Genomic DNA, 24664 nt, shown 5'->3' on the forward strand with positions numbered 1-24664 from the left:
AATGTGTTTTATTTTAGCCAACATGTAATTGGTGCAAGCAGACCCTTTGTACAGCTGTAAAATAAATCACTCGACCTGCTGCCAAGCCAAACAGACTAGCTCAGGCTTAGCTGTCCCACTCTCATCTCCCCATGCAGTCCTGACACTGAGCCAGCCCCACTAATATCTGAAGACGCAGGTGAGTTCTATGAGTCTAACTACAGGAGACCCCTTGGAAAGGTTTTTTTAGGACAAAAAGTCACTGTGATTTCAACTCACCATTAGTTTTCCATCCTCAACAGGTGCAGACTTCACTTTGAAAATTACTTGAAAAAGCAGAACCTTTTTCTTTTAAAAATTATTTAAAATAAGCCTTTCTGTCCGATTATGATGCTTCACGCTTCTTCTGGCGCAGATTCCTGTTGGAAAATCCTGAGATAGAAAGAGACTGTCTACCCCAGCGTGCCGGAGGGAGTACTGTACTGAAGTGGTTACGGGAATCTTCTCAAGTAGCTAATAAGGACAGAGATGCTAGAAATTATCATGGTGGAAATTACTGTGGGTATCAAGTAGGTCGATCAGTAAGACATAAATAATTAATGCGTGGTATATCTTTTTCTATTTTGTTATTTCTCTTGTTGCTTTCATTCCTAACAACATGGGCTTTTTAGTGCTGTTGTTTGTTATTCTTGTGTTTAATGGATGCAGCGCCCTGTGATCTCTTTTCTAAGTGTATATCAAGAATCCTGTACTGGATTCTTGATGGACATTTGCATTATGTGTAATGTTTTTGAGTTTGTGTGCATGGAGCTTCTACTGATGAAGCTCCAGATGAAGCTCCATGCTTCATCAGTCAGAAAAAAATAATATTTAATAATATTTAATTACATATGCTGGGGAGTGATATTCTAAAGGTTTTAGACACTTTGCACCCAAATGCTCCAGGAAGACTGGAGAAAGGAAGACAAGCAACGTCTATGAAATACTTCAGCAGCTTCCTGAGTGTAGTTATGTTTTTTTTGTTTGTTTGTTTTTACGAGTCCTGGAAAATGCATAGATTTAAATACAATACTCTTATTTTTCAGGTGTGATTTAATGTTATTTGCAGTCAAGATCTTTCAAAAACTGAACACGCCATATATTTTCCAAGATACGCTTTACAGTATTTATTTATGTATTTATTTATTTATTTTTAAGACTTAACAGACTGGAACTTTTAACTTTATTATATGCATGGATGGGGGATTGTTGGCTTCCACATTTACCCTCATGATGTCGCTGCAGACAAATAAAGCGTTTATTAAAAGGAAGTAAAAAACAACTAGGCTTCTTGAGTCTTTTGACGGGCTACGCTTGTGGATTGTATTACGGGATGGTCGTGCTGGGTTGTTTGTTCACGTGTTCATGCCAAGTTGTAAGTTGAATGCGCTGCCGTTATATTCTGAAAGCCACATTAGTACTAGGGAGCAAATGAGAGAAACGCCCCGTTTTTGCGCTTCAGTGTTGCGATGCAGCGTCATGTACACAGAAAAGTTGGCAGAGTTGTGCAGTGTGTCAATAGACACACATATATGACTGCATGTGGTTCATAGGGAGGGACGGAGGAGGATAAACTACTCTAGGATGGTCCGCAAAAAAATGAACGACCGCACTGCAAAACGGGGTCATGGATCTCTTATCGAGACAGTAGGACTCCACAACTAAGGTTAACTTTTTTTTTTGAACACCGATGGAAGTTGGAAGCTGCTTAGAAAACCAGCTGCATTCATGGTAAGGCGTGATTAGTAATCAGTTTAAATCATAATGCCATCTTCTGTATAAAAAGAAAGGAGGAAAACGACTGCATGCGAATGATAATTTGATGACCTCATGTGGGATTCGCCCATATTTCAGTATTTGCCCGATTGCATCACTTGAAAGCAGCAGGTTTGACAAACTGGTACAACGTTTAGTATGCTCGCTCCCACTAAAAATGAATTGTGCTTTTTGTTTGTGTTTGACTAGTCCGGGAGAGTTTGTCAAACCAATGAATTTAGTAATGGATGATCATGGATCCCAGTCTCATCCACGGAGCTCTGATTTGAGGTATGTAGAGCAGTCATTTGGATTGCCAGCTGTAATAACTGTTTTATCTGTCAGCCAACACAGAAATCATTAGGATCTAACGTGTTCCAGCAGAGGTGTTATGCCCATTAATCATGTTTTATTGTTTTTTTAACTGAACAATCTCCGTGGTGCTGATCTGCAAAAAAACTAATAATAATAATAATAATGATAATAATAATAATAATAATAAAAATAAAAATACTGAATAAAGAAAACAGAAGTAGGAAAGACTGAAACAATGACATGGAATTGTGTATCAGTTTTCCCATTGTGGAGAAATATAATATCACAGTGATACCCTTCCACCTAATGCTAGCAAATGGGGTTCTGACAACAACTGGCTGCTCCTGGCCAGCTGTTTTTTAACAACCAGTAAATTAATGCATCTGCATAAGAAACTTTCAGCTAACATTCCTATCACTCAGTACATCTTAGCAGAGTCACAGTTGTTGTAGATGTTTCAACCTTTGAACTCTCTTCATTTCCTGCTCTCTGAGTTTTACTGAGAAATTGCCTTGACCATATGCAGAGGTCATGGGAACTATTTTGCAGGCAAAACATTCTGCCTCCTCTGTCTCTGTGATGAGCCTGGTGGCATTTTTTTGTGGGTTTTTTTTTTTTTTTTTTTTTTGCGTGTGGTTTTTTTTTCCCCTTGTGTGTTGGGGTTGAAACTGATATTCTGTAATGCAAACACTGATTTGTTACGTTTGAATTGCAGTTAAAAAATGCTGTGCATATATGACAGGATGGAATTTCCCATCAGCTTTTGGTTCATAGCCTTGGAGATGATGTCAGCTGCTTGTATTCCAGTGGTTGGAATCATTAAAAGGGGAGAGTGAGTTTCCAGAGCTTTTTTACAGCCGCTCCTCACTCTTTTGGCATTCAGAGGCGATCTGCCGAGATTTTCAGATTGAAATTAGAGGTGAGATGGAGAATTTGAGCATATGACAGTTTCCAATTCAGTCTTCCACCATAGCTATACAAAGTTTCCAGTCCTGCCCTGCATACTGTGATTTCCTCATTTGTTAAAATAGCATTCCGGCACATTATAGTTCACTGAAAAAAAGCAAAAAAAACACAGCTCTTTCAGTCTGACTTTTATTCATATTTCATAAGTATTGTGTCATCTGAGAGCACAGCCACACTCCTTGGCAACGGGGAGTAGCAGACTACCTAAATCTCTCTGTGGTTTGAGTATTATTTGGAAAAGTAAACCACGCTCCTCCATAAGCTGCTGGGGTGTAGATGAAGACATGTGTTCCCTGTCTTATTTCTGGCTTATTAGAATTGGGGTGACTTAACCCACTGCTTCTTGCTTTTTGAAACGCAGTCATACATGAAGATTTATGTGTGACTGCACTGACCTCAAAACCTATGTGTCATTTGTTTTCAAGCAGAGATGTTGCTAGCACATACACATATGTTATTTTGACAATAGGTAGTGTTTCTTTCTTCCTTCAGTTCTTAGTGTCTTCTTTTAGCATTTCAGTAACACAGTTTTGAAAACCATTTCTAACTGTAATCATCACTATTATGTCCAGTAAGAAGGATTTTTAATTCCTACCTACTCCAGCAGTGGACTGCTTGGAGCTGGCCCCACTAATTGGACACACCTTAAACCATGATCTCACATGGCTGGCTTCCCTCGGGGTAAAATGTGGAATTAGTTAAGGTATTGTGAATCGCCACAGCTGTTTCCCTGACGTGCAGGCAGTCATAGGGCACAGCTGCTCACACGAGTTACAGATGAAAACTATGACAAGACTGACAGATCAAACTGAGACCCTTGAAGAATGCAGGCATGTGGAATTTGAAACACAGTGACCAAAGTAAAGGTACAGAAAACACAGGGCCTCAAATAGACTAGAGTCTTTCCCCTCTCTTTGTTGAAATTATACCTAGAGACAACAAGTCTGTCGTCTTTTAGAAAAATCTGTAATTTGGCCTACAGCATGGTGCCATCAGAAGTCCCACTCAGATTCTGTGTGCTCAAACGGCAAGGTAAAGGGTGTGATTTAAAGATGTCCACCCACTAGATGCGATGAAGCAAGAGGAAAATGAGAAAACGACAAGCTGTTACGGGTAATGAGCTAGTGTGTGTTTGAATACTGGGTGTTTTATCTCATGGATGCTTTCAGACTGAAGAGGCTAAACCAGACAAAATGGCTATCATCCAGAAAACAGGGAAGAATGGCTCGTCTTTGTTACCAGACTGAATCCAACGCACTGACCGTAAATACCAGCAAAACTTCTTAATAAACAGACAAGAATATTAGTTCAAATTTTTTCTTCTTCTCTTTAAAAAAAAAAAACCCTAATATTTTTCTAGTTTTAAAACGCTGAGGTTCACACCAACCTGTTTAAGTGAGTTTAGTGCACAGATCTTGCCTGTATGTAGCCCCTCTTTGTTTCTGTTATGCACTTTTCCAGGGCATAACAGTTGGATGCCTCCCACTCTCAGCCTGTGTAACATTCAGGGTGACCTCGCATGAATCAGGCCTTTGTGTGGCCTCAATAGAAACTTTTACATATCTCCAACAACATTCAGACATTTTATGTCACAAAGAACAATTTCCCTTCATTTGCATGACCTTCATTATCAGTGTTTGTGTTGTTTAGATGAGATATAGAAAAAGGCCAGCAAATCACAACAGGCGTGAGTTAAGTTTACTGCAGATCTGTTTAACAAGACATTCTCCCAGTGACAAGCTTAAACTGGCATCAGGACAATAAAAGGCAGGTGTAAAATAGGAAATATGAAGTTGTACACCATGATATATTTCTCTAGAGGGCACTATCACTGTGCATACAGTATGTTTGTCATGCATATGCGCGTTGAAGCACTACACAGTTCCTATGTTGAATTTTACTAGCTGTCAGACTGCTAATGAATTGATATTCTTGTGAGCCTTATCATCTCCTAACATACAGTGTAGCAACTTAATGAACCGCAGGGTGACACAAACAGGCACGTAAGCAGTTTCAGCGAGGGCATTCACACTGAAACTGAGCAGGAAGTTGAAATGCTTTGGAGTGTGGATTCAGGCAGTGTGGCTGTTCCAGCTGTGGTGCTTTTTGTGGCATGGTTTTGTAAAAACTGCAGTTAGACATAGTGTATTTACTCCATGCTGTAAAGAGTCTCAGTTCATGTGATCAGCAAAAAATCAAATGCATGCCGTGCTTTTGAAAGATCCCCCCACTGAAAACAACGCTGCATTGTTTCAGAAAAGAGGACACAGTGTGATAGCTAAAATTATGACTCGAGGGGGATGTTTGCTCTCTCGCTAAGTAACTTTATTTAAAGTGTCCCTTTAAAAAAAACAAAAATAATAAATCTATGTTTAGTGAAATCTACAGAGACTGAAGTAATAATTACTGGGCCTTATCTTTTCTGTGCAGTTTCCAGAGTGGGGCTATTATGTGTATCTTGAAAAGAATTCCTGGCAGCCCAGTCGACTTCTTTCATGTTCACCTTTCTGACAGATTTATTAAATTGAAATATATTCATTTAAACACAGACAGCCTGAAAAAGAAGCTCTGCGTTCTTTCTTTTATGGTTGGCACACATATTTTTCTTTACATAGCCGTGGCTTTGTTATGGTGCAATGTTTGGTGTGAAAATATTTGAGCTGCTTAGTGATAAAGTGAGGGTAATGTACCATAGCAGGTCCAGTTCACCGCTGGAATTATGTCGAGAAATCGCACTGAATGGACCCAGATGTCATTACCTAACTGACCCGCAAGCTTACTCTGGCTCTGCAGTAGCATTAGGCACAGGGTGAACATGCAAACTGCCTAAGGCAGATTGTGACAAGCGGATATTATACACTACAGCAAAATGCTAATAATGTCACAAGGTCGGTCTTTAGATATTTTTAGAAGTTTTCAAATTTATGTTAATGACACTGGAGAATTTGAGTTAGATCAGGTGATATAAAAAAGCGCTGTGGGAACAAGTTTTTGTTTTGCTTGCAGTAATAAATGGCCTGTATTTATATAGCGCTTTACTAGTCCCTAAGGACCCCAAAGCGCTTTACATATCCAGTCATCCACCCATTCACACACACATTCACACACTGGTGATGGCAAGCTACATTGTAGCCACAGCCACCCTGGGGCGCACTGACAGAGGCGAGGCTGCCGGACACTGGCGCCACCGGGCCCTCTGACCAACACCAGTAGGCAACGGGTGAAGTGTCTTGCCCAAGGACACAACGACCGAGACTGTCCAAGCCGGGGCTCGAACCGGCAACCTTCTGATTACGAGGCAAACTCCCAACTCTTGAGCCACGATCGCCCCCAGTAATAAACGATACACATAGGAGGTGGCGAGTTCTCATAGGGTCCATGTGCTCTTTTTCCTCCTAATTTCTTTCCATCCCACATTGCTTAGGAAGTAATTGCCTTTCCAGACCCTCCTTAAAAAGCTTGTGTTTACAGTGAGTGACCTCTTACCAAATTACCAGCTGCAGCTCTGGCCCTGTGTTTTGTCTTTCTTCGGGAACTGCCACCTCTCCAGCTATGCGCCTCTATAACTTTTTTTGCGATAAAAAAATTGTTATACAAGTGATAAAAAGATATTTTGAGCAAGGAGGTAAGTGTAGTTGTGGTCTTTTGAATGGGTGAATGCAGTTGTATGATTTCTCTGTGAAGGGGGAATAGGGGAGATGAAGTGGATGAAGATAATGTGGGCTGAAAAATGGGGTGGTGCAGGAAGGTGAAGCTCAAAGTCACAAATTGCAGGTAACAGATGGGGGTTGGCTATATTAGGATTGCAGTGCGCAGGAATAAATCAGACCGTCTTTAACAAATTGGCTGAAAATCCAGGATGGGGGAGCTGCCACCCCACTAAGGTGGGATTTTTCCTTCACGGCGAGGACACTGAATGTGGTGGCTAGGTCACCTAGCCGCCATCTGCAGAGGTGGCCCACTGTGTTTGCCTTCTCTAGTAATGAAATATTTTAGTGGCAGTCGACAGACAGCTTGACTGTGGGGGAGCCCCAACATCTATTAGGCTGTCCTTGAGTGACTGGGAGACAAAACATAGAGTAAAGAAGGCAGAAATGAGGGTGGGGAATGTTGAAAATGGGACAAGTTTGTCATAATAGGTTAGGGTTTAAAGAGAATCACTTGTGTGACTGTATATGGGTTATGTAAGTGTAGGAGTATTGATGCATTGATGATGTAATTAGATTGAGATTCTCAGATGCAGCAACTAATCTTTTTGCTAACTCCCTAACTCTGTCCTTCCAGTCTGCTACACACCAACATCTCCATTCATCTCTTATCCTCCTTATCATTCGATGGTATTTGGTGGTGGTGTTTGTAGAGTGGATTGCACATTCTAAAGTGAAAGTGTAGACCTGCTGATAAAGCACTGGCAATAAGCACTCATTTCACAATAGAAAATCAAATGTATTCCGTACCAGACAGTGTACAGTTTCCTAAATAAAGCAAAAAAAATTAAAAATAAATAAAGAGTTTCAAGTCGGTCACACTGTTTGGAGCAAATTAACACAGGAAATCTCTATTTATTTTAGAATATTGTTAGTTCTAGTGTTGTATACTTAGTGTGTGTTCAGAGTTTTCTTCTTGAAGTGAGGAAAATTAGGTGAAACTTCAGAACTTAATGCTTCAACGCAATCCAAATCCCGGGCTTCTCGGTTTTTATGAAGAGGAACTACATGCTGTTACAAAGTACATGTTATTTTCATACCTTTGATTATCAAGTAGCACTATCATTATTGTTTTGCGTAACTGTCAACTCGCCTAACATGGTTTGGGAGTGAGTCAGTTCTGCAGAAGTAAGGTGTGGTTTTGAGGAGTTGGCAATGTCTTAATGAAAAGTAAACACAGCAGCACCACCTGAGGACGTTAGTGAGCAGGAAAATTTCCAGGATGGGTTTAAGCCCCAGTGAGAAGATAAAATAAATTAGCATGCAATCCCTTTGACTTCCCTTGTTTGTTTACTGCCATAATTGCATCATTGCCATCATGAGTAGATCATTCATGATTAAAACACATGACAATTCAGCATATTTACCAAGTCCACTGTGAGCACACATGCTGCAGCGTGTGCCAGTAGACTGTCCATTGGCTCCGCCCACGGATTCTGCCCAGGGAGGCAAAGCTGCTTACCTTTCTGCTCATGGCCACTGGGAGAGTGCTAAAACTCTCAGAGGCACAGCAAGAGGGCTGATAGGATTTGGGTACAGGAGGCAGATTTCTGATGTCACAGCTTTGGGCGTGGCTTTAAGGTGGGCCCTTTAAAGCTATACTGTTAGATTTTAGTCTGTCTGACTACTCATGGGAGACACACAGCAGAATGGAAGTTATTTGAGCGGGAACAACTTTAGGTGAAGAGGTAAGAGCCTGGAATGAACTGCTGGCACACTGAGAGGAAAAGCAGGTCTCTCACCTGCTCTTCTAATTTCTGCTTCTCATTGCTCCGTCTGTGTGATTATCTGTACACCGTAACACTGCTGCTACTTAAGTGTTCTTAGGGCGTTGGAGAGGACCCTGAAAGGCTTTTGTGTACTCACTGTTTTTGCATTCAGACTATTAGCAGTATGTGTGTTCTGACTTGAAGTTGAGGGTGTGTGGGACTTCCTGCATTGTGGCATGTTTGAGCCTGTACTTTTGACTGCTAGTAAGCTACTGCTGGTTGAGATCTGGGGTGTTTTGGTCATTGGAGCATTGAATTGTTGCTCTTGCTTAAAATAATCAGGGTGTTGTCTGAAAGTGTGACCAAAGGGCTTCTATGAAAAAGAAGAAGGGGGGGAAAAAAAAAAAAGAGAAACTGTTTGCTTCCTCGTGCATGAACCCATCATCCCCTAAGGGGCCATCCAGCTACCCAGCAGCTGCTAGTACAGCACAGTAGTCTTTTATTATTATTTTCATTATTATTATCATTATATGTTTTTGTGTGTTTGTTTAGATTATTCTTGGTTTAGTTTCTTCAGAGTTAGTCCTATTTGATCCTCCTTCCATTTAACTGACTTTAGTAGAAAACAAATGTACATATGCAATTACATTTTTTTTTTTTTTTTCCTGGTAAAAGTGTGGCCTAGCATGTATGTTATGTGGGGAATCTGGGTATCCTTTGGTTTGCTCCTGCTGATGGTCAGATTATGTTTTTCATGTTTGGCTGTTTATTGTAAAGCACAGCTAAGTGTCTATATACACTATCTTTCTTATCTGATGTCTGTCTTTTAAAAAATATTTTCCATACATGACATGCAGAACAATTTGTAGAAGCACTTGCATGACAGATTTAATTAAGATTTTATTCTATGCCTACATCTCTCTTTATTGTTTTCCCAAATCTGATCAAGGAGATATACATTTATGCATCTTTCCTGTGATCTAGCACCAGATATCTTGTGTGAAACATGGCGAAAAGACCTCTAACCGTAACTTTTTATGTCTGTTATTGACATATAAAACCGGAGAACTGGAAACCTTTGAGGGGTTTTGATGACTTTATCATGCTTGAAGACTGTATTGTACTGTAAGTCAGTAAAAAAGGAGTTTTGAGTGATTACCTTTTTGTATTATAATAGAAAGACTGCCAAATGGGAGTGATTTCTTCTAAGATGAGTGCGTGTCCATCCCTTGGGCAGGCACTGAATAGTTTGATGAGTATGAATGAGTGAATCATGTGCTATGACTCTCCAGATCCCCAGATAAAAACCTAGTTGAACAATAGGGAGATTTTCAACTTCTTCTTCACCAACACCGTCATCACAACACCAAATGACAGAATATCCTGTCAATGGAGATCAAGAAACTCAGAGTCAAAGCCAAGGAAGAATTAGTTTGTGTTATTAGTGGCAGATGGTGGCCTACACCTCATTAAGGTAGTTTGTGTTGTTATTTATTTTAATTGTCTGTCTTTATCTGTTTTAATGTTGCACACATTCCAATTGCAAATTTGTTGCCATTATATCGAGAAAGAAGGCAAGGCATCATAGTAAATGTTCCAGTTCATTTGCTTTTGCTGTTAAAGTTTACAAGACTATCTTATGATAAAGTAGAAGACATGGCACAGCAGCAACAGGTTTCTATCATTTCCTGGTAGTCTGTGATCATGTCCATTAGGCTTGTTCTCAGATGCTAAATGGGCTTGTTTTTGAGTGCTGGACCTCCCAGAGAAACCTGTAAATGAAACAGCACAGTCAAGCTTCAACATGTCTCCGTCTCATTCAGCCACTCATCAACACAGGCTGGGATGGCACAAACCAACCAGCTTGTGTGTCTTGAGTTTGTCACCTGCCTAATATGTGATGATAAAGATCACTGATGACACAGCTGTATAAACCGAGCTGACTCTGGAACCGATGCAAAGCTGTTGTGTATTTTTCCATAGGGGTTTATTAATTGCTTCTGTTTGGAGCATTCAGTCAAATATCACATGGTGCATTTTTTCCACTGAACAAAGCATATGAGTAAAACTAGTTATCTTGCTATTGGGTTCATTTACAGGGTATCTAAAAAAGGTTTAGATTATCCTGCAAATGTTTTGCCAAATGAGTAACCCCAACTAATGGAATCAGCACTTTGTACACAGAGCAGAGAACAGCGTGAATGTCTGTCTAGAATTTCTATTGTCATTTGTAGGGATTTCCTGAGTTATACGTGGTGATCCGGGACCATCTTTGTAGCCTGCTTATTATTTTTCATCTAACACTGTTCATTACTGCTCTTCGTCCTGCAAAACCCAAAGTAAAGATGGCAATATTCATGCAAAAGGAGTGTGACAAATGCTTTTGCTCCAGGTGCTGCAGAAGCGACAGCTTGCCTCCACTGCGACGCATGTACCTGTCAGTTTAGAAACATGCAGAGGGACTGGTGTACGTGGCAAATTTGTACAATTACCGGAGATTTACTCACAACAAAATCACAATTCTAATGTGACCAAACACACAAAGATGGGGAGGATGAGCGTGTTTAGAAAAATGGTGTCGACACAAAGCTTTAAAATCAGCAGACTACACCTCTGAACTTTGAACTGTATTGATTTGTCTGGTTAAAATCCAAACAGTCAGTGATTAAAACATTTGAAGACATTGTAGCTTTTAATTGAATCATTCTAATATAAGACTGATGCATTGTTGTTTTCTAATAGGAATTTTGGTCAAAGGTCAAACACTTAATTTAGTAAACCCTTCTTTTTCTTTTCTCAAAGTAGAAGAGGTCTAGAAGTGTAAAAAAAGTAAATCTAATTTGGTTCTTACTTAAGATTTCTTTCTGTGCTCTGGTCTATGGATTTTAAAAGGCTGCATAGTCACTGGAACAGGTTTTTCCAGATTTTATTTGGTGAACATGATGACATCAATGTAATTCAGTGCAGTTAAATGTGTGTTGTGGAAATGCAGGCAAAGTCAGGACAGCAAGAGAACTTAATGTCACAGCATTGCCAAACTCTTTCACTGTGTTGTTAAAAAGGCCCTTCGCCTACTTAGATGTTAACATTTTCAGATGTGTATTGTGAAAGCAAGTTAGACGATGGTATTCAAGTCTGGTTGAAGTGCAGATCACATGTTTATTTCAAGACTCTAAAACAGTGGTGGGCAACTCCAGTCCTCGAGGGCCGGTGTCCTGCAGGTTTTAGATATCACGCTTGGTCAGCACACCTGAATCACATGATTAGTTCATTACCAGTCCTCTGAAGAACTTCAGGAAATGTTGAGGAGGTCATTTAGCCATTTAAATCAGCTGTGTTGGTTCAAGGACACATCTAAAACCTGTAGTACACCGGCCCTCGAGGCCTGGAGTTGCCCACCCCTGCTCTAAAACTATATTTGAGAGGATTTACTGTTATGTTATTCTCTTAAGTACAAGTTTGGCCTTAATGTAAAGTCTATATGTGCACAACTTTCTAATGGACAAAGTTTTAATGAGTCTGATATAGGTACAAACTGTTACAGTAACTGAATCAGCTGAAGATTTAAGAGGCAAAGCGGTGGTGGAGATATCTAACAGGACATAAAATAGCTGTTTAGTGATGATGCACAAGGGAGCTTTTTTTTTTTTTTTCCCCCTCATAATACACGCTGTACATTGACAGCAATGCTAAGACTAAATAACGACTTTGATTGGCATTATCTCAAGGTTCTATTTTAATAATGTATTTGATGTAAATCACAAGTTTGAAACTGGTTAGCAATCCCAAGAGGTCAGAAAAGGACTTTGCACACAAACTAATGGATTACATTATGGATGTTGGTTTGAGTGAGGTTTGCAGTTGACCTTCTTGTTTTGTTCACTCAGAATTTATTTGTTCCTTTCAGTTTTAAAGGTAATACATCCTGTCAAGTGTATGCTTTTGGAACTATTAAACAATAATGCTGTAAATGCTGCGCAGTATTCACTAGTAAAGCATGCAATGTGTTGTCAGTTTTCAAAAGCACTCACTGTGATGGTAGGGTTTTTGCACATGGGAGAAGTTTGCCTTGAAGGCTTTCTTGCCAGGCAGGCTCTCTGGGGGGTGATAAACATTGTTTAAAGGGTGTGTTTCAACCCAAATCATGATCTTTTCCTAAACCTAACACAACTGCAGCTGAAAACCAAGAATAATATAAAAGAAAAGGAACCTTCCTGCCTGGAAGGCTTGAAGGCAAGCGTCTCCTATCAGCCATTTTGTCAGTAACCATCACTTTCTGATTTCTTTTTACAGTGCATTGTGGCAATTTTGATAACTGGAGAATTTGAGCAACACTACATAGCAGGCATACGCAGGATTCTGTAAACTTAGAATATTTTCAGTCATCAGTCCTGGAGGTCTTGGTATCTACTATATTAAAAATTAGTTTTCTTAGCCCCTGGCTGCAGATGCATTTTTCCAGCTTCCCAGTCTTAGAACAGTAGGCTCATAATCATAGTCATATAGCATATGTTTGCATCGCTGTTTATTAGCATGTTTCATTTTCAATGTATTCTTTTTAAAATTTCATTCTAAAGATTCTGCACTTCATAATATACAACTTAGTATAAGTAAAGTCCTATATGTTACTTTATGATTTATAGTGTCTGAAGAGTATCATTACTCTTGTATTATTTTATTTTATTTTTTTTGTAAATGTGTGTGTTTGTGGTGTATATAAATGTCATAGTGTTTAAGGACATCCACCCCCAGAGCGATACTAATAGTCCTTTGGTAGACTCGGCTGAGTGGAGCAAGTGACCTTGCATTGCTTGGATTCCTTTGTTTGAATAAGACGTGCCCCCACGTAAGACTTTGCAGGCTGTAATTCACAGCGCTTGGTCTGCAGAACTTTGTGTTAATCTACGCTTACGCCAACTGAATAAAAAAAAAAAATGACACCTGGAAGTTTCTAAAGTTAGCGAATCTTGACTGACTCACTGATTAGATGTGCCGTTTATTCGACTTTCTTATGACAGCATCCGCTGTTTTTTTCTCTTCAGACAAAAGGCAATACAAAACAAAGTGTAACAGTTAATCTTTAAACCTTATAATGACAAATGAAATCAAAACATTTTAATTTATAGTCAAAAGCTTTGTGGAAACGGTGTCATTATTTGAAATTCTACTTGTCACAGATGTTTTAAATATGTCTAACAGATGGCCAGCTGACAGAAAGGCTTTGAATAAAAGGTGTGTGTGGGTGTGTGCATGTGTGGCAGCCAGATCAGCCTGTAAAGCTCAGATGACTGCTACTGCTCTCTACCACATTTTATTTACATAGTTTTCAGGAATGTTGAGCCTTGACAAACACTCAAATTGTGTTTGTCATATTTGCACACATTGGAGAGAAATTTTCTAACTGTACCAAGTGCTGTACACTAATGCACAGTCTTGTACACACGGAACAGCACTTCACTATAAAACTACATTTGCCCTTGCACGGTTTCTGTGACTGAAATTGAGCTCTGTAGCTTGGATCTTTTTATCAGTCTCTCACATGTCTGTCCATTCAGAGTCATTTCTTCAGGCTCAATGAGTAAATCTGTTCACTTGGTTGTCTTGTGACTTGTTTGCAAAGTGAACTTGATCTCTTTCATGTATTACCCTAATTGCTTAGTGAAAACCTGAGGAAGAAAGGATTTCTTTCATTCTGTCTAGTGCATTTTGATTTTCAATCAGAATATTGTCTGAAGTCCCAGAAACCATTTAATGACATTTCTTATAATGCACACGCAAGTAGGGAAAGCAACCCCAGTAAACTCTAAAATGTTCATTTGTCTGGCTTTGTCAGAGCAGAAGCCAGACTTTTTATGAATAATGAAGCCATCCTGAAAATAATTTACTGTTTCTTGTCCAACTTCAGGGTGTCGACCAAAAGCAAAGCACCATCCCCGCCTGGATTAAAAAGGCTGGAGTCCCCAGGTTTCTCCCAGCGGTACCCAGGAAACCCTTATTTAAAGATGGACCAGAAGGAGAACCTTATTGATAAAGAACTCTCTCTGACCGTGGTTCTGCCTGGTGGAGTGGAAAAAACGGCCATAGTTCATGGAAGGTACAGATCACTTTATCTATATCTGTATATACTTAGTGTGCGTGTAAAGGATGATTTTTGTTATTTGCTTCCACGTGGTGTGTGTTAATACTCAAAACATTAAACACTAAATCGTGACACTGATGTAAATTAAGTCAGTGCATGAAGTCCATGAGTCAAACAGGTGGGATAGCTGCAGGTTGTGGTTTTAGACGGCATGTTTGTGTCTCTTTATTTTTATTCAGACATCAGTCTGGATTAACTCAATGTACTGGAGTGTTGTTTTTTTTGCATACTGTGTGGTTTACTAATGCCTGTAGGCAATTATGTGAGAAATTCGTAAAAAAAAAAAAAAAGATTCAATTAAAATTGCGAAATGATGTGCCGTATGCGTGCTGAGCTAATAAAATGAGATGAGATTTTGTGCAGATACATGGAACAAGATGACATCATCTAATTAGAAACAAACTGCAGCATTGCAAGCTGTAACTTGCAAATTTCTAGAACCCAATAAAAAACTGACTCAATAGGTATTGCCTTGAGGTCCAAAACCATGAAGTCAAAAGAGTGCAAATGCCTACCAAATAGAAATCAAAGGAATACATATTACAGAGAGTGAAATGCACTCTCTGGTGAGGCTGTAGCTCAGGAAGTATGTGAGGTTTTCTAAACTGAAGGCTGGTGGTTTGATCCCAGGCACCTTCAGTTTATAAAGTGTCCTTGTGCAAGAGACTGACCCTTAAATAGCTCAGTGTGTGTGTGTGTGTGTGATGGTTAAATGTGACATAAAATATTACACTGTACAATGTGGTTTTTTTTGTTTGTTTGTTTGGGTTTTTTTTGTATGTTTTGAATCGGTGAATAGAAGTACTACATTACAAAAGTACTCAGCCAGAGTAGAAAAGCAATATACAAATCCACTTACCAAAAAAAGGCTATTTTGTAAAATTATTAAATGATGATATTTTTAAGGTTTTTACATCCTTCAGTGAGTATTAACTCTTTCCTAAAAATCGGAAATTCAAATCGTCATTGAACTATTTTAAAAAGTGAGCTCTGTGACTGAAAGTTTGGTTGCGAGAAAGAAACACAATCTTCATGTAAATATAAAGGATCCTGTTTTGTCCAGTTAAATTAAGATGCAGTGTTTCCTCATTATTTTTTTTTTCCCCCTCAAAAGCGTAGTTTTGTGGTCCTGGATGAGTTGGTATTGAATAGCGCCATGCAGCATTTAAATACACCTAAATTCAGACTCTTAAGTCTGACTTGCATGATTGTAATCACATGTGTGTCAAACTTTTAGTCAAGCGTTTACTTAAGCTATCACTATCTTTCTCACAATGCACACAGTTTATAAATATTCTTTCAGAGTTATCTTTTGCACTTCGCACTGTGTGTTGAGAAATGACTGAAACTAATCCAGTGTGATCAGATTAAATTGACCTTTTTTTCCTGTGTCTAAGCCTCTTTAGAGCTGCTACACAACAGAGGTTATTTTCAAGGTACATTGTTACATTGTGACAATATTGACAGTGTCAGTAAAGCTACAATGTTGCATGGCTGTTGCTGACTTAAATCCCTGTTTTTCTCCATTGCACTGTTTCTTGCAGCTTTTTAATCAGTTCTGTCACTGCGTGACATAAGTTTTGTTGTTTGTTTGTTTATTTTTTTTTACATGGATGATTTGAATCTGCCGTGGTAAACAGATTATTAGATGATCATCTTCAAATTTTAGTAACCTTTTCAATAAGGGATTTAAATGTTTTTTCTGATATTTTTTAAAGCAATTTTTCTAGAAACAACATGAAGGACTTACAGTGAAAAAAATTGATTTAAAAATAGTTTTCATTACTTTTTTTTGAGACTTTATGTCACATTTTTTCAAATGAACTTTCATTTACTTCTTTATGATATGTCTCCTTTTCCTTATGCTGAACTAATCATACATATTTATTTCTGTGTATCTTTCAGCGAACCCCTAATGGATCTTCTGGTGACACTCTGTGCAAAGTATCGCTTGAACCCCTCAAGTCACACTTTAGAGCTGATTACTTCCAACAAGAACAACATCAAGCTCAAACCCAGTGCTCTCATAGGAACTTTAGATGCAGAGAAGATCATACTTAAACCTAAAGGGGAGGATAAAAATAAGAAGACAGGTCCTCAGATGCCCGAGGTACATGAATACATTGAACGTTATAGTCTCACACACAGTAAACACCACAACAGATTATCAACCTGTCTCCTTCTGTGTTCTCCAGGCAACTGTTCGGATGGTGATAAACTACAAAAAGACCCAGAAAACTATATTGCGAGTAAATCCTCGAGTGCCCCTTGCTGAACTATTACCAGCAATCTGTGAGAAATGCGAATTTGACGTAGAGACAACAATCCTGTTGAAAGATGTCCAATCAAGGACCCCTTTAAACTTGTCCAATTCTCTTAATGATTATGCAATACGGGAGGTTTATGCAAGAGACACACAAGGTGAGTGCTACTATAGTAAAAGGCCAAACTCACTGGTTTTGCATATTGGCTATCCCATGTGTTTCTTACTCTATCTCTCCAGCTTGCTTGTTGTGTGTCATTGTTGTGTGTTTCACATTCTGCACTAAACCTCATGCTTTTTGACTCGACAGCACAACCTGCTACGCCTGTGTGTCCAGACTCACCAAGTTATGCAGGTATTTCAGTTTCACCACACGATCGCCACCAACAGAGTCATCACATGTCTCTCTGTTTTTACAACAACATGTTTTTTGGGGGGTTGTTCTTTGTTTCTCAGGAACAGTCACACCGGGCAAAGATAAAACTCAAAAAGAAAAGGAAAATAAAGGCCTCTTTGGCGTGTTCAGAAAAAGCAAGAAAAAATCTGACCAGGTAAATGTGACTTAGAAAAAGTATCTTAATTTTACTAATTGGGATGTTGCTGTATCACAAAGTACATTGAAATCTTTAGAGGGAGGTTTGTTTACTTTGGTTTGCTATTAGTTAATGTTCACTGTGTTGTTTGGAAACAGGTTTCTTATCATGTTCTGATTGGATGTTTGTTCTTTAAAGCCAACTACAGCCAGTGCCCCAGCTTCTCCTGTTCTCGTGAGCAAGCCTCGACCACTCAGTATGGCTTTGCCCAGCTCCAACTCGTCTCCGCTCGACTCTCCGACAATCTCGACTGATGCGCCAAAGAAGAGGCGTGCACCCCAGCCTCCGATCCTCGTATCTCAGAGCTGCACCTCTGACCCTAGGACTCGCCAGAGGCTCTACTCTGAACCGAATGTTCGACTGTACGGCGATCAGGTGAGGCCACTGTTAACATGGTGTGTCTGATATCTGAACAAACCTCTGACAAAATTCGAAATTGACAAGATAAAAGGCGAGGTCTTTTATTTTTGAGCGCTGATTAAAATAAAATTGTTTTTTATGTAGGTGTGTGGCCTGAGTCGTGGGTCGTCAGCAGAGTCTTCACTGAAGAGAACCAAACGCAAGGCGCCGCCTCCTCCTGCATCTCCAAGTGCAGTTGCTCAAGAACCTGTTTTTCCAGATGAAAATGTGCAAGGTTTGGTCTTTTATTTACATTACATTGAGTGATAATGAAAAATAAATAAAAGTGACTTTGTCGTGTAGATTTGGATTAAATGTGTGACATTTTGGCATGTGTGCGAAGGGCTCAACAGTGAATTTTGCTAAAGCTTGTTTTTTGTTCATTTGGTTTGTGTGCCTCCTAGTGGTGTTAATTGCAAAGTGCTTCATTTCACAGCCCGAGAACCTCTGTATGCACTGCTCAGAGCATGCACAATTACACACTAAAAGTGGCTCTTTTGGCATGTCTTATTTTTCATTTGTGAATAAGAGTTTGTGCCAGTATGGTGTTGCTTGCACAATCTCTGCCCTTCTACTGTGGTTTAGTGTTTTTGCTCTTGAGCTTATTCTCCCTGTTTTCCTGACTATATTTAGTATTTTGTCCTCAAACACCTATAAATTCCTTTTTGAAAATATCAAAGCATGTATATTTTGAAAATACACAAGGAAGCTTTTTTTCTTATTTTCCAAATCTCTGCAGGTTTTGAATTCTTTAACATTTTTTCTCTTGGTTGAGAAATACTTTCCTGCGATTGTGTAGACACAGTGAACCTTTGCTGTATTTGTCCTGTGAGGGGAAACTCCGCCCGTCCTGTATATAGATCAATTTAAAGCAAAACCTAAAAATATTGTTATTTGACGTTGAGGGAAAAAAAAAGGTTGGCTTATATTCTTCAGTTAAAGACAGAACGAAGATCACAGCTTGTTTTCTAGCTTCCATATTTTGGTGATATCTAGTGGTGTGCTTTTATTAAAGTAAGTTTTCTATCTGTCAAGTATATTGGGATGCTCAGACCACTAAAACTGCATGGTAGAAACCGTGTTCAGACGGACCATCTTTTCACCGCATTGCTTTATTTCAATGAACTCATTTTAGTTAATTAATAGGAAATCCTGAAATCTGTTTACAGGGTTTGTGTGAATAAGCACAAGGTTTTTCAAATGTTTTAAGCACCATGAACTATAGTCAGTTCTGGAAAAAAACACAAGATAAAAAACAAAACTAGTGTCCTCTATGTCTTAATAGATTGTGGTTTCCTTTGATGTCTATCCTTTTTAAGTTGCTGTCTTTGTGATTCTTTTTGTTTTCTTTACTTTTACTTTGACGTTAAAAAGTCTCAGAACTCCTTTTTTTTTTTTTTTATTATCCAAAATCCCTTCACTCGTCACTTATCCCCCAGTTATAATTCACAGCTACAGGATGCACAGTCACTGCTTTCTCCTAAACATTTTATCATTTCATCCACTGGTTGCTCTTGATCTTTCCCAGCGCTAACTTCACAGAGAGAGGTCGTCTGCTCCGTAGCTTAGTGTGGCTCAGTGGCTGCTGAGATCAGAGGCTGAGAACAGTAAGCTTTGTTTAAATGGCCTTGAAATTCCTTTTGCTCAGTGCCCCTGTGCGAGTGCTTCCCGTAGCGCTAAATTAAGAACTGGAGAAGGGAGAATGAAGTGTAAAGGATCGTTCAGTGGAGTTTATTTATCAGAACCATTTAAATTAGAAACTTGGCACCTTCCTTGTGGCAGATTTAGTTTATAATAGCATTAGTTGTATTAAAAATTGTGTGTAATTTACAGCCAACACATCTCTTTGGCCAAATATTGTTTTATAAATATATGATGTTGGATACGCTACTAGAGTCCTTTCTGTATTAGAATAGGCCTTTGACTGACCTTGCTTTTTATTTTATCATGCTTTCCAGCAGGTGATGCTGCTCACAGACTGGAAGAAATAAGGGAGCAAGAGGAGATGACTGCATCTGTAATGTCTGCAACTGCTAGTAAAATGCAAGGAGTAGACGACAGCCTCAACACGTCATCTGATGTTTCGCCACATTCCCCGTCCCCAGATGTTGAGATACAGAGCATGATGTCAGTGGAAGATCAGTCCCCTGATCTGTCTTCAGATGGCAAGTACGAAATGAACTCTAGTAATGAAACTCAAGTCTGACATGTTTGCATTAGCAATACCTTTAATTCTTTGTTTTATTTTCCCAGTCAACAGCAGAGCACAGTGAATGATTCTGTAACTCAGACTGTGAGGAAAACTGATGGCGCAGACTCATCTGAACTGGCAGATACTAGTGGGTTTGCACTGCAATGTTGTTTTCTACTTTTTTTTTTTTCTGCATTTTGCCTTAATTAAGCAAGTCTGCTCTTAAAGAAGGTCAAAATGCCTGTTTCACATGAAAAATTCTCCCTTTTCTACAGATTGTGTCCCACTTCGAGTTGAAAATTCCATCTGTCAGGAGTCTGCAACTCACAGTGTTGAAACCGAATGCAGTACTACAACTAGCAGCCTCCCACCGCCTGTAATGCTGGATGCGGAGACACAGGCCTCTGTTCAAGCAAACGCTGAAAGCCTCAGGGAGAATTCGGTGGCCACCAGCACATCATGCTCCACTGGAGAAGATGCTCAAGTGCAATCAAATTTCACACAGCTCCCCGTGCCCCCGCCAAACAACGCGGACGAAGATTCCTCACCAGCAATTGCCCCCGTCTGTGAATCACCCGGGAAAAAAGATATGGCCACTTTGACGGAGGATCTGGGACCTCCTGAGCTTGAGCAAGCATTACCCCCCACCTCGGAGACCTCATTACGCCAAGATTCAACACCAAGTGCCCCCGTCACAGCAAAAGTGCCACCTATGTATGCCACAGACTCTGAGCCAAAGCCTAAGCCTTCCAATGAACTTACAAGGGACTACATCCCCAAGGTGGGGATGACGACGTATACTATTGTGCCTCCGAAATCTCAGGAGAAACTGAGATATTTTGAAGTTGCATTGACACTGGAGACGCCTACTGAAGCCTCACAACAGGTACTCAATACTGGTTCTGCTCATTCAGATGAGAGCACAAGACAGATGGAACAGGAAGCCTCAAAGGAAAAAAGTGAGCCGCATTCTACTTTACACAGGGAAGATGGACTGCCTAACACTGCTACTAATCAACACACTGTTAATGGAGGTATACCTGAATCTACTCAGTTGTCATCACCGACAAGTTTATGTAACACAGACAAGGTGTCATCCTCAGTTGGGGCATCTCCAGCTGGGTCCCCAGCAGAGGTCAAGGAAATGAAAATTCCACCTGCAACGAAACCTAAGCCTGCTTCTTTTCGCTTGTCACAGCACAAAAAAACACCTGGGTATTATGTAACTTCAGCAGCAGAGAAGAGTCTTGGCGCCAACTCTAGCTCTGGCCTGAGGGAAGTTCAAGGAAGTGCAGAAAGAGCAAACTTACCACCCCCTCCTCTTCCTCCTCCTGCGCAGTGTGACGAGGAGACAACAGGGGCCGCTAATATTCAGCTGAGCCCTAAACAGGTCAACAGGAATGTGCCCCTCATGAGAATGACAAGGCAAAGTAGTCTGCCAGCTAGAGAGCCAAGCACTGGGCTAAGCTTGGAAAAATTTCGAAGCTTTGCAGCACCCAGGCCTTATTCTCCTGCCACCCCGTCCCGCTTTGCTCAGGCAGTGTCCTCGGCTGTGAAAAGGAGTCATTCTGTTACCTATCAGCCAAAGCCACCTCTCTCACCCGTGTTACCACCTGTCTCTCCAACTCCAAGTCTCTCATCTGTCACAGAGTCAAAGCAGTTATCTAAACTCAAGGTTAGTGTTCATAGTGCTTCACACTGACATTAAAATATGTAAGTAAAAAGTTAAAGTAAAATAAGTTTATCATCTACTTATGTGACTACAGTTATTATTTGTAGCTTGTTTATACTACATATAGCCTCCTTTATGATGGTTAACACATCCACTTGGTTTTCCCTTAAGAGGTTTACAGATGTAGACAAGAGTGTCAAGACATTCGTCTTATAACAATATTGTTTTCCAAATGCTGTTGGGCTTTTTGGTTTGGTATTGTGTAAGGCTGTTACGCTTTGGCCCGTGGGGAGTCTCAGAAATATTATAACCTCTGATGAATAATGGAATACTGTTATATAGTTCATGTGACCCATTTTTAAAACTCAATTTTGGTTTTAATATAGATTACCTGCTATATTCCCAAAGCCTTTAAAGGCAAAGCATAGGGATTTGCGTGTTTTTACCTGACTGAATGTTTATCTTGTCCTGTTGAAATTAAAGATCAGTAAGGTTGTGGTGTAGCATTTTGTATGTTAATAGTTAATTTCAGGAAATGATAAGAGAAGCTGTGAGCGAGACGAGGATGAGTGAGTGGCGCAATCCACTGGCAATGAATAACTAAACAATTCAAGCCACTTTACGGTTCCTTAATTATTTGCGCGGGATGTTGTGGACATGATGAGACTGCATGTTTCATAACCGCATGCTGTCTGAGTTTTGATCAGTGTGATTTGTAACTGTGGCCTAAGACAACAATTTTCTAATAACTGAGCAACAAATATAGAATTTGGTTTGTTTGTCACTCCCAGTACATTAAAAGCACACATAATCAGTTAATACTAACCAGTATGTAACTAACAAATTTATTTTTCTGCCTTTCATAAAAAATAGGAAAACATCCTAGAAATCTGTCAAAAACTTTCAAGTTTAGTTTAAAATTGAAAAAAATGATTTATTAGGCAAATAACAAAGTAAATAAATTTAATACATTTATTTGTTTTTTTGCATGCCACATGATAGAAATGTTTGGATATATTGCTGTTAATTCACAAATCAGATTATGCATCCTGAACAGAGTTAAGTTGTGAATTCCTTTTTAATCTTTAACTTTTCTCAATAGGCAGTAAATAAAAAGGACTATTGTGCTACGTAGATGAAAAATCAAGGTTAATTCTAATTAACTCAGTGAAACATGTAACAATTTCAAGCCCTCAGGAAATAGTCCACATTTTAATGGTGCAGTGTTGTGTGCTTTCTTTCTTCAACGATGTATATAGCTATACTTAAAAGACATAATGGCTGGTATGACTTTTTTTGTATTATACTGTGTAGGGACGATCCTTTTTCCCTCTCTACAACAAATCCCACTTGTAGCCCACATCTTAAGGAAATACCTTAAAAGATATTGCAGTCTTTTACCTCTTTTATATTGTCTGAGATAGCAAGTCTCCAGTGATTGCACTTTGTTTCTTTTCTGTGCATTACAGGACTGTGAACATAGCGAGGTGGATAGCAATGGCTCTACTTTACAGAGCGAAGAGGGTGAACCGCCATCTAATAGTGACAATGTTCAAACGGGAGAGTCCGGTCCATAGCAGTGCCTTAATTCTTCTGACTGCATATCATTTACAGTAAGCAGAAACCAACACTTGACAATAGAAGTTCTTGAATGTTTCCACAACACTTGAATGAAACATATTTTTCTCTTTCAGGAGAAACTTGTCCTGCCTGCTTTGACTTCTCTGGAGCCCTTTATCCCAGGACAAAGAAGAAGAAAGCCCCCCCCCCCCCCCCCCCCTTTTTTTTTTTTTTTTTTCTTTAGTAGTTTCCAACAGCATACATAAAATCATATATTTTGTTAATTAACAATTGCTAAATTTTGGTTTATTTTCTCACATCATTAAGCGATATAACCCCGGCTGCACATTTTAATGATTCTATTTTTATTTTGTTTTCACTCGAGTGCTCAGAGATGATAAATAAGAACAATTCGATAAATTATTAGTGATTTCCTGAGTTGTAATATTATTGGGTGTATTAAGAAAATGTATTATCTAAATAATACTGGATGTTTAGACCAGGACTGACCTGTCTATATTTAAGTATTACAGAGTTTTGTTTAATCTATATGCACAAAGACACTGATGTGTACAGTACACTTATTGTCATTGGCAAGCAGTGTTATGAATAAAGCTTTTATCAAGCCGGTTGCCTTTATTATTATAATCATTGCTTTGATTTCTGCACACATGATGCAGAGCGAAATTGGATCCGACTGAAAACAGTCACTCGCTCACAACAGGTAAAACCGGATCCCACTTCATGACTTAAAGCAGCTTGTACTTTACCTGTAGCTTCTCTTACATGTGAGTCCAGTGAGTTTCATTCCTTGCTGGGATACTGGGACCTGCTTGAATGCTTGCATTATCAGCCCCATTTAAGGAGGTATAAAGGTAACCCTTCTAAACTTATGTCTCTTCATACTAGTGTACAGGGTGCAGGAAAAGCAGAAAGAATCACCCTGCTCCATAAGTTTGAAGTTTGAAGTGTTGCTTTGTGGACAAAGCAATTATACTTATTTACTTAAAAGAAGAAGATCATTGTTTCAGAATTAACAAATAAGATTTCTTTAGAAATTAAACCTTGGACTATGTGGCTAATGATTTTCTCCAGCGCTATCAGAGCAAATATTTAAGAAAAAAGCATTTTACTACTAGAGTCCATGTGAACATATGCCTAACAGCCACTTTGTTAGGTACACCTGTTCAGCGTAATACAAATATCTCAATGACTTCCAAAGTGTGGGCCGGGGCCCCCTGGTGGGCAGCAGTAATAGCAGAAACTCTGTTTGAAATTACTCCTAAGCATGTACAGTTAAGTGTTTATTGAAACATGTTTATTAATATAAAAAGTAAATTAAAACTGGTAATAGGGGTGGATTTTTTTTTTTTTTGT

The 24664-nt window shown here is 39.3% G+C and overlaps 1 protein-coding gene across 5 annotated transcripts; it reads left to right on the forward strand.

The window, feature by feature from the left end:
* Positions 1-1419: 1419 nt before the first annotated feature.
* Positions 1420-23914, forward strand: cobll1b (cordon-bleu WH2 repeat protein-like 1b). 5 transcript variants are annotated; one of them, XM_040028194.1, is made up of 14 exons: positions 1420-1749; positions 1984-2064; positions 14376-14564; positions 16515-16719; positions 16805-17030; positions 17183-17227; positions 17329-17423; positions 17604-17840; positions 17970-18099; positions 19823-20033; positions 20118-20203; positions 20331-21730; positions 23197-23340; positions 23422-23914. In XM_040028194.1, the coding sequence occupies exons 1-13, from the start codon at positions 1709-1711 to the stop codon at positions 23302-23304; spliced, it is 3054 nt and encodes a 1017-aa protein (XP_039884128.1). In that variant the 5' UTR covers positions 1420-1708; the 3' UTR covers positions 23305-23340; positions 23422-23914. The 5 variants fall into 5 exon arrangements, with proteins under 5 accessions (XP_039884128.1, XP_039884129.1, XP_039884127.1 ...); XM_040028195.1 differs by lacking the exon at positions 1984-2064 and having other exon boundaries at positions 1421-1749; XM_040028193.1 differs by lacking the exon at positions 1420-1749 and having other exon boundaries at positions 1802-2064; positions 19826-20033.
* Positions 23915-24664: the final 750 nt, after the last annotated feature.

Source organism: Simochromis diagramma, unplaced genomic scaffold (assembly GCF_900408965.1).
Source record: "Simochromis diagramma unplaced genomic scaffold, fSimDia1.1 OVJJ01000343.1, whole genome shotgun sequence".
In the NCBI taxonomy this organism is placed as follows: domain Eukaryota; kingdom Metazoa; phylum Chordata; class Actinopteri; order Cichliformes; family Cichlidae; genus Simochromis; species Simochromis diagramma.

What these genes read in the sequence shown, in the direction of transcription:
- cobll1b (XM_040028191.1), top strand. Translation starts at nt 1,841, where the DNA reads ATGACCTCATGTGGGATTCGCCCATATTTCAGTATTTGCCCGATTGCA. An exon ending in TTCGACTGTACGGCGATCAG is followed by an intron (nt 17,841 to 17,969) that starts GTGAGGCCACTG and finishes TTTTTTATGTAG; the next exon opens with GTGTGTGGCCTGAGTCGTGG. An exon ending in TCCAGATGAAAATGTGCAAG is followed by an intron (nt 18,100 to 19,822) that starts GTTTGGTCTTTT and finishes CATGCTTTCCAG; the next exon opens with CAGGTGATGCTGCTCACAGA.